Raw genomic sequence first — 14,137 nt, forward strand, 5'->3', positions numbered from 1 at the left:
TTTCCACACCAACTACTTGAAACAAGTGAGCAACTTCATACTTTGCTTTTCTAATTAGGGTTCCAGAGAACTGGTTTTGCTTTTTTGTCCAAGGTTACTTGATGCGTCACCGTAAATTCCATTAATACGCAGTTCAAAATTCAGATTAAAAGATAAGCATACTGAACTATCCCCCCATAGTAGGAACAGAAAAAAAAAATCAAATATTCAAAGTAGTTATGTGAAATCAATTGCTTGGAAAACTTGGTCACATTCATTCTGTACAAACTTACAGCATTAAAACAAGTTACTGTTTGGAAGGGAGGAGGAGGAGAGAGAGAGAGAAAAAAAACACACACTAGCTAAAATACTGTTACCACATCAGAAACTAGAAAGTGAAACCCATTAGTGGCTCAACTCTGGCTGGTTAGTTACTCTCTCCTTTTTATATTTTAAATGAGCAGASTCAAAAGATTTGCTGCACTGTCCCTAGAAAAGCAATCTCCCAGCCTGCGGTTCAATTGGGCAATGCCACCTGCACATATGGATACCATGCATTAGTGCCATTCTCTACAAAGGAAATTCATGAGGCAGGGTGCCTTTCTTCATCCCACTTGCACAAGGGGGTTGAACCCTTTCTTCTACCCACCTATTGCTCTCATGTTCTAGAAACAGCAGATATCATCTTCCCCGCGACCCACAAAATGCTGGCATAAGAACAGACGCTATGGTCTGGCTGACGGAAGGGAACTTCATTGTAAATACAGCTATTTAAAAAGGGGGTATTTAAACTTACCTTTTACTGTGCCAGTTGCTATGCATTAAATTATTATGTCCTCTCAAACCAGCTTCATGTTGTCCTCCCCTCTCTCCCCACCTCCCAGCTATTCTAAATACACCATAGAGCATTTAATTTCCATTTAAACTCCCAGTAGCACCAATATATTAACTACAATATAGACACATCTCAGACGTATACCGAGTTTGCAGGAACAGAAAGGGAAGTGGAAGTTAAACACTACTCTACAGCTAAGCTGAAACTGCAGCCAGTCCACATGTAAACTGTTCTTAAGACACCCAGAAACATTAGCTTTAACCAGCACAGATTCAAATTTCTAGACAAACATTTTTGTAAAAAACAATTTCTAGCTCTTCTGGAATCTCCCCTATCCCACCCCTGCCCCTTCCCTCTCTACAGGGGTGTCAGAGAAAGCTGTCTAAACAGAGATAAATGCTACAGCTGCTTGAAGAAATCCACCCCACCCAGGAGTCAGAGTGGCATTCAAGCTTGATCCGCTGTACTCCACTCCCCCAGGGATGGAGCAATCCTGGTGTTTACAGCTCTCCCAAACCCACGACCGTGAGCCCTGCTGCCCCAAGGACAAGCCTCTCTGACATTCAAGTGGACACCTCAATGGTTTTAGGCAGCTTTTGGAAGCCATCACTCTGAACAGCCTAGATAAGAGCAGTCTCTCTTCCATTATGAACTTGTCCTGAGAATAAAATTAGATRGGGGTAGGAGAGATGAGACAAGAATAAAAGAATCAAAGCAGAGCTGGAAGACACTGGTCTGACTCAGACCTTAAAGACTACTCTCCAGTTGCCTCAGGACCGATTTCTCACCCATCAGTTGTAAACCAAGGCACAGAGCAGCCTGCAGATCAGGCCTCCAGAATGTAACAGCTGAAGCAGAAAAGTAAAACTGGGCAGTTAGTAGTCTCCACAGTAACGCCTCRTTCTTCACACTCAGCTAAACCCCCAAACCGTTGATTAATCCGAAAAATCAATTTCCCTCCCTAAAAACAAAGAGCAAGACAACCCAGTAACACCTCTGTACAAYGCACGCAGGTTATGCCTCAATCAGAACAAGTGGTTCTCTATTAAGTTCAATTGAGAGAACAGGAAATCAGCTAATTAAAACCTTTGGAAGGACCATGATAGTCCATGAGCATCTGTTCAGGGCGCACATGCTTGTGGGTTACCATTGCAGCTACTCAGTCCACCAACRCCTATCCATGCTCTTTTCACGAGCAGTGCAAATCAGCACTAACGGAGAATATTCAACACTTTTTTTCCCTTGCCTCTAGGTCCCAGACAGCCAGGCCTGCCTGTGTATGTAGCTGCATGTGCACATGCTGTAGCTCTCGTACCTTAATATCAGGAAAGTAGAAAAGCGATTTGCAGTATTTGCAGTTGAGGTTTCTCTCGGGGCACTCGCGCTCAGAATGGCGTTCCTTTTCATTCAGTTTGATCATTCCCTTACATGCCTGGCACTCAACCAGCATGAACAGGCAGTTCCCTTCATGGCAGCTCTGTGACAACAAGAGCAGCACATTTCAATACAGCCATACAGAAAAGCACGGACACACACACACACAYATGCAAAGAAGATGGTTTCAACAACACAAGTTGATCCTGTGAGATATGTAATGAGCATTTCCTAAGGAATGTCAGGATGGGCTGCTCTGCTGGGCCTGCATAAACAAGACAAAAGGGAAACCTGYGGTTTAATCTGTTTGTCATTCGGGATCTCGAGGCTCTGATAAACTTGACTTGAGCCATGGAAGAGGGTACTGTTTTCCCCTGTTCACTCTTCAACTCTGCTGAAAATGATTATCCTTGTATCATGGTGGCAGGACAAGATGYGCAGGTGCTCCTCAGCTGCCCTGTTCAGAACGTGCCATGTTAATGCAAATCCATATTTGTGGAGGCTTTTCAACTGCATTGGGCAATCTATTAGCATGAGACTACGTTCCCCTGCAGCTAAGGGGCAAAGCAGGCAGCTGAGAAAAACAACCTTTGAAACAGCTGCCACAAGATGCCTCTGCCAGAGCCCTGGCAGGAAGGTTATCAAAAAAGGGCTGCACAACTCATCTCCACTGCAAACATTCTCCCACGGCTGCAGGTTGCTCTTTGAAAGCCATTAGCCCCCTTTGAGCACAGCAACAGCAGCCCCAAGCATTCACAGAGCTGAAAGGCCGGCATCAGGAAGGGAGCAACTAAAAGGAAGGAAAATTAACCGGAAAGCCAGGAAAAACCACTGCGGTGGAACACAGCACAAGAGACAATGCTGGCAGAGCTTTGACAGTCTTTAGCCCGGATTTTGCCACATCTAGCAAAAGAGTCCTTTGGCATCTCAGCCTAGGCATATTAAAAAAAAAARRAAAAAAAAAGCAAGCTTTAAGTTGTAGAGAAAACCTTGAAAACTCTTACACCTCCAGGGTAAGAGTTGCCTGTCTAAGTTTAGAGGAAACCTGAATCACTTGTTCCAAGATGCATGATTTGTCTCATGCACCTCTGCCAGGCCCCCAGAGACTCTAAAGTCTCTGGGAGAGGAATCTGTCACAACATTCAGATACTTTGGAATTTCTTACTCTTCTGAAGTCAAGGACATAYCTTTTTGTTTCCTGTCTTTTCCTTGTTATGGAAACTCTAAGGAGAGACCTGCTTGAAACCTTCCCCACAAAGATACTATTCTATGGAGCAAGCAACACAGGGCTGGAGAGCAGGAACCCGATTTGTAACAAGCAGAGCAGAGTGAGAAAGTGGACTTTCTAAGAATGTCACATCAGCTAATGCCACATACAAATCCTTCCCTTTGCTGGGACATGTTGGTGACAGACATCCAAGCAAGGCCACGTGGCATTACAAATAATTAAACCTCAAAGAAATTGTCAAAATCAAAGATTAAGTTCACATCAGTAACTGCTTGCGGCTTTGAGCTTTAGTTGGGCATACGTGTGACAGTGAGGGAACAGGAATCCATCACAGCCTTAATTCTGCAGTCCAACACCATGACTTTCATGTAGGTTGCATAAACAGTGGCAGAAATGATGCCATAGGTTTCGCAAGGGCCTCGCTCCCTTATGTTTTCAGAACAAGCACCTTCACTGTAGAAGAACTTCTGCTTTCAGCATTTTTTGGGTTTATTAATTGGTGTTTAAGACTGATTTCTTCAACAGACGCTTGATTTGGGGTTTACTGGTAGGATTTCAAGATGGTGTGTTTCCTATGTTGAAGAAGCATTTGAAAGCAGTAGTTTTATAACACATTCCTAAAAACAGACTCTGGCTTTGCCTATTTGCCTTGAACTATAAGAATACTAGGCTCTGGGACACTCAAGGAAGCCTTCTCCAAATTCTTGTGTGTTTTATGACCTCCACCATTCCAGAGAATGGATTTTGCTAAGAAGACTCTAGTCTGAAGTGGCTGTGGGGATGGATCCCCAGAACATTTAAGTTTTAGAACAAAAGCCTTGGACTGAACTTGACTTGGTCTCAGCAGAAGAACTTGCTCTTAGGCCAGAGGAGCACAAGCTGGCCTAGGCCATGTAGAAGGTTGTCAGTCACATTCAACCAGCTGCAGCCCTTGCATCATTGTTACCCCTGCTTCAGATACAGTCAGCTTGATTTTGCAACAAAAAGACTAAAGCTACTTGCCAAGGAAATCAAAAATTGCTACACTGGAATATACTGAGTCTTAGTACACAACTGTTCGATTCGTAAGGGATGTTCAAAGGAATTACAAATTTTTGATCCAGCGATCAGCTCCACAAGCCTTCTAGGCTGCGATTAACAGTTGCAGTCACAGTCTCATGAACAAGCGACCAAGATGCGCTGTTCATATCTAATGAGGTCACAAACTTGATCACTGGGAAATGGAGTCCAATCATGACACCATGCTAATGCCACCAGGGAACCGTACGTTTGTAAAACTGATTTGAATTAGCCTCTGATACTTATTTCTGGCAGCCAAGCACTATTATTTGCAGCACGAAGAACTGCAGTATTGATGGATGTGCTTTAAGTGTACTAAAAACATTAACCATGCCAACCAATTTCCAGGAGAGTTATTGGAAATATCTCCCTTCCTTTAAGGAAAGTTTTCACCAGCACACAAAGCTTCATCTTAATCACTTAGATCAAAATGGACAACCTTAGGCTGACACTTCTCAAGAGTTAGCTTGACCTTAACATTAAGGAGGAAGTTGTTGATACAGGCTATAGTCTGTGGTCCACAAACGATGAGCAAAGACAGGCAGAGCCCCCACTCTCAGACTTCACAGAGGTGAGTCAGCCAAGGCTGTGACCCAGAGATGTGAAGGTGTGGGCCTTACACAGAAGTGTCKTCACAGCATTAGACTAAGAACAGCACAGGCATTCAGAAGAGGGGAGATGAGACAAAAATTACAACTGGGACAGATGCCTTTCACACACTGGGGAAATCAAGCCTGTGGTGAGCAGCTTAATTTCAAACCTAATCTCTTTAGTTTGTCAAAAGAATTGAAAGTGCCTCTTTACCTCAGTGGGCTTTTACACAAGTGAGTGTATGTGATCATGGCTTTGGCACCTGCCTACTATCTGGAGTCCAGCAAATTCCTCACTGATAGTGAAATGTTGCCCCAAAACTCTAAAAGTTCTGCATGCAAACTAAGATTTCAAGGGGGWTTTCATCAAGGCTTAGAAGGGACATGTCACTAATCTGAACTTCAAAGTCAGCAAGTTACAGCTTTACATTTTCAAAGGGGCAGAAGCTAAAGCTTTTAATTAGGTGGGCCACCACAATAACACTGAGCTGTTTTTAGAACCAAGCACTAAGAGCAGACCCTCTACAGCTGGGGCTTTCCAACCCCCTCCCACACACATTTTCTGGCACTCCCTGTGGCTTACCTCCCACAATGCGGGTTGGACAGGAAACAAGCTAGTATCTAGGCAGCCAGCTATATAAACTCTACTTCAAGGACTGTAAGGGAGGCCAACTTTTGTTTGTGGATCTCAGCTCCAGTTCTGGAAAGTGAAGATGGATCAGATTCTTCTTTCCAAAGCAGGGACTCCTTTTGGTCATCTTTACGTGCAAGTGCAGGGTATTGTAACAAACATATCCTCTCCAAAGAAAGTAAACTGACCTCTGGGTATAATGATGTTCAGACTGGAGCTGGCTGCAAATGGTACTTCAATGCCATACCACAACCTGGAGCCAAAACCCTCAGAGAAAGACAATAAATGCTGTTCCAGATTTTAAGAAGAGAACCCTGGTTTCCCTGACCCTCCATATGGCATCGCCAAGTATGCTTGCCACAAAGCTTAAAACACTGCATCTCATGCAGACAACAGTGCTATAAAACTACATTTCAAAGAGGCAAGACAAGCCAGCTGAAGTTGCTTCAAAGACCAGCAGCTCTGTTCTAAGCAATATGCAAAAGCCTGAAGCTGAAGTTTTCAGCCTAAGATGAAAGTCACCAAAAACAATCAGACATTCTTAGGAACATGGCTGGAAAGAGGAATCACAAAACTGTGAAGCSTCATGAAACAGGAGACACTTCCGGGTCCTGGCCCCCAATAACACATTCTTGAAGAAGGAAAGTTTTCTCTACAGAAAGTGTAGTAGGTCTTCTGGATCATCTCTCAGAGATCTGTAGGAACATATSGCAGGAAGAAATTGCCCAAGTCACTTTGTCCCCCTACTCACAGGAAGCCACACAAGCCCAGAAGGGTCTACAGGCATACTCTCCACCACACTGAGCTTTGGAGTAATGTTACTTAAGTTCTGAGTTTTGCATCCTGCATGGTCTTTTAGGCTTTAGTTAAAGTAAACTTTTCAAAGCCAAGGTGACAACTGACTACAAGTGAAACACATCCCCTTCAATTTTGATTAGAATAGGTTATCACCACAGATGACAGTCACCTAACCTCATTAGCTGAACTCATCTAAGTTACTAGCAAAAAAAACCCAAGCCCCCCATACTGCTTTCTCTTTCTCTCAAAACTTAAATACTGTTGTCAGAATTACAAGTTCAGATCCTGCAGACAATTTCATTTTGTTATTTCTCAAATAATTTTTTATTCCCCAGGATGAATAGGGCATCGATAAAAGCTCTGTTTGTGGTAACAAATGAAAATGCCATTGCTGACTACGTAGACACCTCTTTGCAGCCCCTCTTCTCCTGTTCCAATCCCAGTTAAAGACTCCAAAGGCAAGAGGGAGGGGAAACCCATTATATTGCCAAGAACTCTGTGGATAATCTAACAGGGAATGTCTTAGCTACCTCTCCAGGTCAGGCCTGCATGACCTGCAACTACTGAAGGCATTTGTTTACCTGACCCAGCAGAGGCAGAACAAAACCTTGTTTGACTTGGGTGACAGCAGTGGCTGGTAGCCACCAGCCATCAGGCTGAGAGCAAGCAGAAGCCATGAAGCTGAGGGTTCTGCACTGCAGGTTGGGAGGCAAATAAAGGGAGTTGATGACATGGAAGGCATAAATAAAGGACATATGAGAACTGAGGATATTTTGATAAAACAGAAGATAGACATGGGGAACTGGAGGTACTGCAATGCAAGAAAAGAAACATGTTTCAGTGCTGAGGAACCAAAGTGTTTAAGACCTCCACCACCCATATAAATATTTATATGGTTCCCCCAAATTCCTCTACCTGGTTATCACAGGACTTGTTTTCTTGGTCTTTTCTCTTGCTCTAACAGGCTAGTTTTAGTCTCTTCAGTTCTTCTCAGATTTTCCACCTGAATCTAAAGCCTCCTGACCACAGCTTGCTTTTGTACATGTACATTCAGTCAGACTGGTCAAGAAACCTATATATAAAAAGAGGTTACAGAAAAGGAAAAGTCCTCCCACCCCACCACAAAATACTTTACCCAAATGGCACTACACATACACTAGTGCATCCAAAGTCAGAAAAATGCCTTTATAAACCCACACGTTCTAAGCACTTTATTTTGTACACTTCACACAGCTTTGAGCAGAAGTGCAAATCAAGTCCAAGGAGATTTCACTCTTTCCRTTTTGCATGTCCCCTTGAGACTTGAGCTTTGATAAGGTTGAACAGAAAGCAAAACTGAGATTAATTTTTTTTTTATTTAAGATTGAAGAGCTAGAGCTTTTCAGCTGCAGAACAGTTTTTTCTCTTGTTCGTACCCTAATAAGATCAGCAAGCCAGAAGTGACAATATCTCTTGATTTATAAGTGGATAGCAGCCAAATGAGTGTGTCTCAATACGAACACTGCACAATTTTTAAATGAGCAAACAATGAATTAGCTTTTAGGGACTTTCCATGTCCTGTCGGAAATAGCACAGCAAGGGACTTTCCATGGTGGGAGCGCTGAGCTGCTGCACGACGTTACACACATTGCTGGCTACAAATTCAACAGTACTGCACAAGGCAAGCCATACAGTACAGCTGTGACACCAAAGCAATGCTCAACTAACAAATCTACCCTGTAAAGCACTGCTTAACATGAGGATACAGTAAGCAGGAGAGACTCTGGGTGAACACATTCATTTGATACCTCCTTTCATCAATCCTCCTCAGCCACACATACCATCTCTTAAGCTYCAGACCATATGAGGATGGCCAGGCCTGATTAATTTCCACAGCTGTTTTGGAGGCAGCAGGGATGAGAGATAACACAAGCCAGACCCCGTCTCCTCTCACCAGTTCCCAGWCAAGAATGACTTTTTCCTGAGAGGGCACAAAATAACATTACCCTTATGAGCGCTGAATGCCACACACACTACGTTGAAGAGACACAAAGCTCTCTCCTACGATAAACCAGCTAATACTTCTAAGAAATCCCTACTCTCCTTTAAGTCACAGAAGACTGACTTAAGACTAGCAAAAATTGTGATAGTCAAGTTCAGTGCTGCAGATCTGCAGCCTAAGAACTCTGGAGTAGCACCTCTCCAAAACGTACTTTATTTTAGCAAAATACCTACCAGAACGTTTTGAAGATTATGTGGAGAATAAAAAAGGAGGCACAGTTTCATCAGTTCAGACATTCTTAAATAGTTCTGCCTAAGATGCCAAAGCGCCACACTCACTTGCAGCCTTGCAGGAAAGGAGACTTATGCCATGACCACTTGCAGCCCTTTGAAACTGCTAATCCAAGCACCAGCTGGGCCAAAGTTTGCATTTGGACACTTGTAAGATCACACAGAGAGAGGACCTTTGGCAGCTGATAGTTTCTGCTGAGCCCTGCAGGAACTACTCTTCAAGGGTTTTTTTGAAATCCAGGAGAACTGAAGTTCTTAAGAGCTCATCAACCACAGCACCCTGTCAATAGCACTGTAAGCTGCTGACAAATGTAATTTGGTTTAGTCTAATGGAGATGAGCTCACTTACTACGGTCACCATCTTGAACACTACAGCAGGCATGAGATTCGTCTGTTAACACCGCTGGTCATACAGCCCAAACTAAAGTGTGMGTCAAGGAATCTGCAGGCACCAACACCACAGTTTGAATCTGGAGCCTCAGTGAAACACACTACCCTGAAATGCTCCTCTAGAATTCTCTTTATTGGAAATCTTTCAGTAACCATCAGTTTTAACTTTTTAATTTAACATTTATTCAGTCACACATATTCACACCACAAGCCACTCATGGAGCTAAGAATGAGGGTTTCAAAGCAGGAGACATGTTTAGCATCTTACTTCCACCTATCTTTGGACTAAAATTCTAGCATAGAGGAGCTGAAGGCTTTAGACAACAGGACAAGGAAGTGCAGGTGCAGAACTATTTCTGTTAACATGCTCAGGAAGCTAGGCAGAAAACTCAGACATGATCCATAGCTGTGTTGTTTCTTCCTGCCAACCTGCAACAGCATTGCATATAGAATCCAAATGTTACACTAGACAGACTGAGGTTAATCTTGGTTACTAACAAAAGTCCATGAGCCACAGGGTTCAGATCTTAACCTGGGGAAAACACTGGGGGGGGGGGGGGAGTTTATTCCTCATATCTCAGTCCCTTCACTTGGTGAGTCATCTGTTCCAAGATGGATGACAAAGCCATTCTCAAGAGCACCAAAACTTCTCAGGTGAACTTGCATTTGTTCCCAACTGCCAACACATTTTAACAATGCAAACCTGCACAGCAGAATTGACTTGCTGGGAAGCATAGGGAWGCACACCACATGTAGGGATCCACTGGCCACATCATATCCTCAGAGGTGCGCTAAYGGCAAACAGATCTCAGGAACTACAATTCTCAGGAAGAATACATTTCTCTCGTGAGGCCTGTTAGCCATATATATCCTAAGAACCAAATGCCCTAGGCCAGGCAAAGACTGAAGAAGGCCTAAATTAAAGAGCTGATGGGCTCCTCAAGAAGAGGAAGGGTGGAAAAGCTGTCCTGTCCAGCAGTCTTGTGGCACAGACACCTCAGAGTGATCTGTGGCCAGTCAGTGAATGCCCAAACCCACTGCCCCCATTCTGCAGCTACCACAGGGCCCAGTAGCTGTGAGAGTCATTGGCTGGAAAGAAGCTGCTTTCCCCAGGCTCATGGCTCTGAATTAAGTTTTAGGTTCACATAACACAGCAAACTTTGCCACAATCTAATTGCACAGCACAGTTTCTTGATGGTTTGCTTGCATCTTTTACAGCAGAAAGGAGTGTGAGATCGGGTGACGGGTTCTCACCACCAGTAATGTGGTTGGTGCCTGTGATCACAACCAAACTTGAAATTCCTTCAGCCCAGCTGATGCTCTCAGCAGCGCCCACAAATCTGGCTCAGTCAATAAATCTCTGCAAACTCCAGGAAGGCCCTGCTTACAATGACATACACAGAGGTGAAACCTCCCACCATCACTGCCAGCATCAGCATGGACAATTGAAACTGCCTGGACTTTCCCTATCATCACACAGACAAAAAGGAAAGAAAAAGCACAAAGACATTGAAAGCCTTGTTTTGATCTTACCTCATACTCTTTAATAGTCCCTTTCCAAGTGCAGCCATCGTTAATACAGATGGCAGGCAGGCTTTCTACCTCCCGACGAGCTGCATTGTCTGGGAAAGCCTGGAACAGAGAGAGAAAAAAAGAAAAGAAAAAAAGAAAAACAGTTAAACTGCATAAATTACTGTGGGATTGCAGTTTTGGTCCAGTCTCTTGATTCTTTATGAGCATTCTTAAAAAAGACTCCTCCCAAACCACTTGCCACATCATATCCTCAGAGGTGTGCTAATGGCAAACAAATCTTTATTACAGTGTTTAAATAGGCCACCTCCATATTAACATGACCTGCATATTAGAAGTTGAGGAGTCTACTACCACATTAATCATAGCTTTCACTAYTGTTAATAACAGAATGTTTCTTAAGAATAAGGAAATCTCAGAGATTGTGTTTTACACAAAAACTGGAAGTGGTATCAGTGAGTTTGTTTTTATTTTTTAAAATGAGTTTTTACTTACTGAGCTTGTTTCTAAAATAGAAATTCCTTCTTCATATATTCCCTCCTGAATACAGATGGCACACTTTTGAGGTCCAGAACTAGCAGACAGAAAAATAATAATCAAACACAACAGAAGGAGATGACAACATACTAGTTCATGATTCAGCTACAATGAAACTGCTAATAACTTTGTAAAACTAAAGGATTTTTTTTTTTTTAATATTTTTAGACCACCACATAGAACCTCTGCTCATGTGCATCTTGACACCCATTTCTGATTATAATTTTTTTCTTCTCATGATTAATTGTTTTGTTCAACTTCCCTCACTTAAAGGCAGGAGTGAGTTAAAACACAAGTAATTTTTTCTGAAGCCAGAGTCCACTTAAATTTCTTGCATTTTGGCACAAGAACCATATGAGGACTTTTAGGAGCAAATTCCTTCAACAGCTGTTAAAATGACTGAAAGATCAGGTGATCTGCCTGGACTGTCAATCAAATTGCAAAAACAATCCAGGAGATTCCAGAAAAGTGGACTTTGAAGCAACCCGCAGAATAACACAAGCAAGCCAGAGATTACACATTCCCTTAAAGAGGACCTGATCATGAATCTCCAAAATAAAAGACAGCTTCCCTTACTGAGAAGCCACTGAAAATAAGACGTATCTTCTTTTTTGCTTCCACTTGCTTTTAATCATTTTGTTTTCAGACTGAAGGCACAAAAGTTACCTTATAATTTTCTTCAGACAATAGGAACAGTAGCGATGTCCACACTGAGCTTGAAATGGCCTCCTCAGTATATTCTTGCACTCTGAACAGAGGTATTTGACCTCCAATTTAGTGCCCAGTATCTCCTTTGAAAATCCAGGCTGGTTTAGATCCAAAGAGCCAGGTGGAGTAGAGTTTGCTGCTGCCATGGGAGCCAAAAATTCTGGCTGTAGCTCAAAAGCCTGAAAAATAAAAATATTTTCCCTGTTTAATTATAACTGGATGATGGCAATTTTTCCACATAAACTGTACTAGTCACAGCATGCTACACTGGCACCCAAAACCCAACACCACAGGTAAACATCAACCTAAACCATGAGACTGCCATAGTCAGAAATACAGGAAAAAAAACCCAAAACCTTACACAGTTAACTTCAGAATTAAATCCAAGACAGGGTGAACAGATCTCATTAAAATCTCCCATCCAAGTGAGTTAGTTGAGACACAGCCTATTCAGAGAAATCAAGGCTTCCAGCCCAAAACAAAGAAAAATACTTTTCTAAAGCTGAACTCATCAAGAGCATAAATAAATCACCTCTGTCCACCAAAAACCTGTAGGCACCAAGTGAGATAGCCAGAGCCTACCGCCACATACTTTCATATCTGTCAGTTAATACTACCACGTGTTTTCCTATCTGTCAGTTGTCAAAGAGGAGGACTGTAACTCTACACAGCCCCAGCAGTTCATGTGGGTCAGAGGGAGAATCTACACAAGCAGCTGTAGGGCCAGAATGTACTGACGATGCCCAGCCAGGTGTATGGGGCTCTCTAACGGACTAGAAAATAACGATGTGAAAGGTACAAACAAATCACAAAGCTAATACGGGGTGGGGGGGAAGATCCATCTGCCTTTGCTACTTCTGATGGTCTAAACATGTGACTCCTACCTTTGTGCACCGCAACTACACCCCAGAGCAGTCTAAAATGTGTAAGATAGTACATCCAGATAGTTCCTTTAAAATAATGCAGTTGAAAAAGCAGYGAGCTTCACTCAGAGCTCCAAATATTTTACGTCTCAGGTAACATTAGACTTTTGCCTATCCCAGGAGTTGTTAAAACTACAGCGCCACCAGCATGCTGATAAAGTGATCCTAGAACAGGGACAGCGGGAATGATGTTAAAGTTCACTATCCACAACCAAATTCCCCCCCCACATCGGTACACGGGCAACCTTGCTCCTGTGTCTGCTAAAGGGCCCCTTTTGCTACAGCCATCTACATATCAACAGCTGCGTCAGCGATCTGTAGCATACAACCAGAGTGAGTGTCACTATTTTCCTGCCGCATATACGTAACCAGGTCTTTAATGCACTAAAATTTAGGCTGGAATGATCTCTGGATGTCATCTGCTTCAACCTCCTGCTAAAAGCAGGGCTAACCTCTAAGTTGGATGGGATTTCCCAGAGTCATAGACATTCAAGTTTTAAAAGTCTCCACTGATGAAGGTCCCAGCAGCTCTCTGGGACTCTGTTCCACTCTTGCAGGGAAGAACTTTTTCCAACTTCAAACAGACTTTGAAGAAGCAAGAGGATAACTGGAACAAGCAACAAGGTGTGGAAAGGCACGATAGCAAACGGCTCACTATGCAATCCAGATCTTACATGAAACCAGTTTAGGGCAAWATCCTACTCTGAGCCGGAAGCATTGCAAGAAAAGGCAAGGAACATCTCACCTGAAGGACACCTCGCTGCAGCAGAAGGGGCCTATTAGGAAGCAGTCATTACCCAACCCAGCCTACCCAGGCATCAATTAACCACCTTCCCCCTTCCTTGGGGTCAGATTACGAACGCGTACGAGGGGCAATGCCAGGGAGGAGGGCAACTCCAGCTGCTCTCCCATACCCATGCAGGGCCGACCCAGAAGAGCAAAGCCGCACAGGAAAGCACCCTCGTTTCGGCGCTGGCATTTGGTTAGAAGACAGCGGCTGCCACAGCAGACGGATTATAAAGAGCCAATAAGCTTAACAGCCGGCATCTTCCACGTTTATCATGACCTCCCAGCGTGGGCGGCCAAGGCAGAAGCGGAGGCCGGGTTTGATCCCCAACCGGGCGGGAGCGCCTCGGCCCGGGCTCGCAGCGTGCCAGGACCGACCAAGCAAAGGCCGGTGGCCCTGCTCCTCCTGCCGGGGACAGCGAGGGGCTGCCGCCCTCCCGCGGCACCCGCCTTCCCGCCCCGCCTTCCCGCCCCGCGGGCCGGCCGCGGGGGACGCTC

At 43.9% G+C, this 14,137-nt stretch overlaps 1 protein-coding gene across 10 annotated transcripts in view; it reads right to left on the reverse strand.

Annotated features, from left to right (window-relative positions):
- TRAF2 (TNF receptor associated factor 2) overlaps positions 1-14,137 on the reverse strand; it is a 35,050-nt gene that overhangs the window by 14,667 nt on the left and 6,246 nt on the right. For 7 of the 10 annotated variants that reach the window (XM_026073345.1, XM_026073344.1, XM_026073340.1 and 4 more), the window contains 4 exons: positions 11,889-12,109; positions 11,181-11,259; positions 10,689-10,787; positions 2,130-2,291 (listed from right to left, as the gene is read on the reverse strand). In XM_026073345.1, coding sequence (XP_025929130.1) covers positions 2,130-2,291; positions 10,689-10,787; positions 11,181-11,259; positions 11,889-12,109 — 561 coding nt within the window. Of the gene's footprint in view, positions 1-2,129; positions 2,292-10,688; positions 10,788-11,180; positions 11,260-11,888; positions 12,110-13,305; positions 13,460-13,598; positions 13,950-14,137 lie in introns of those variants that run through there. The other 3 variants (XM_026073346.1, XM_026073347.1, XM_026073348.1) reach the window with 3 other exon arrangements.

This window comes from Apteryx rowi, unplaced genomic scaffold (genome assembly GCF_003343035.1).
Source record: "Apteryx rowi isolate R43461 unplaced genomic scaffold, aptRow1 scaffold_367, whole genome shotgun sequence".
NCBI lineage: Eukaryota > Metazoa > Chordata > Aves > Apterygiformes > Apterygidae > Apteryx > Apteryx rowi.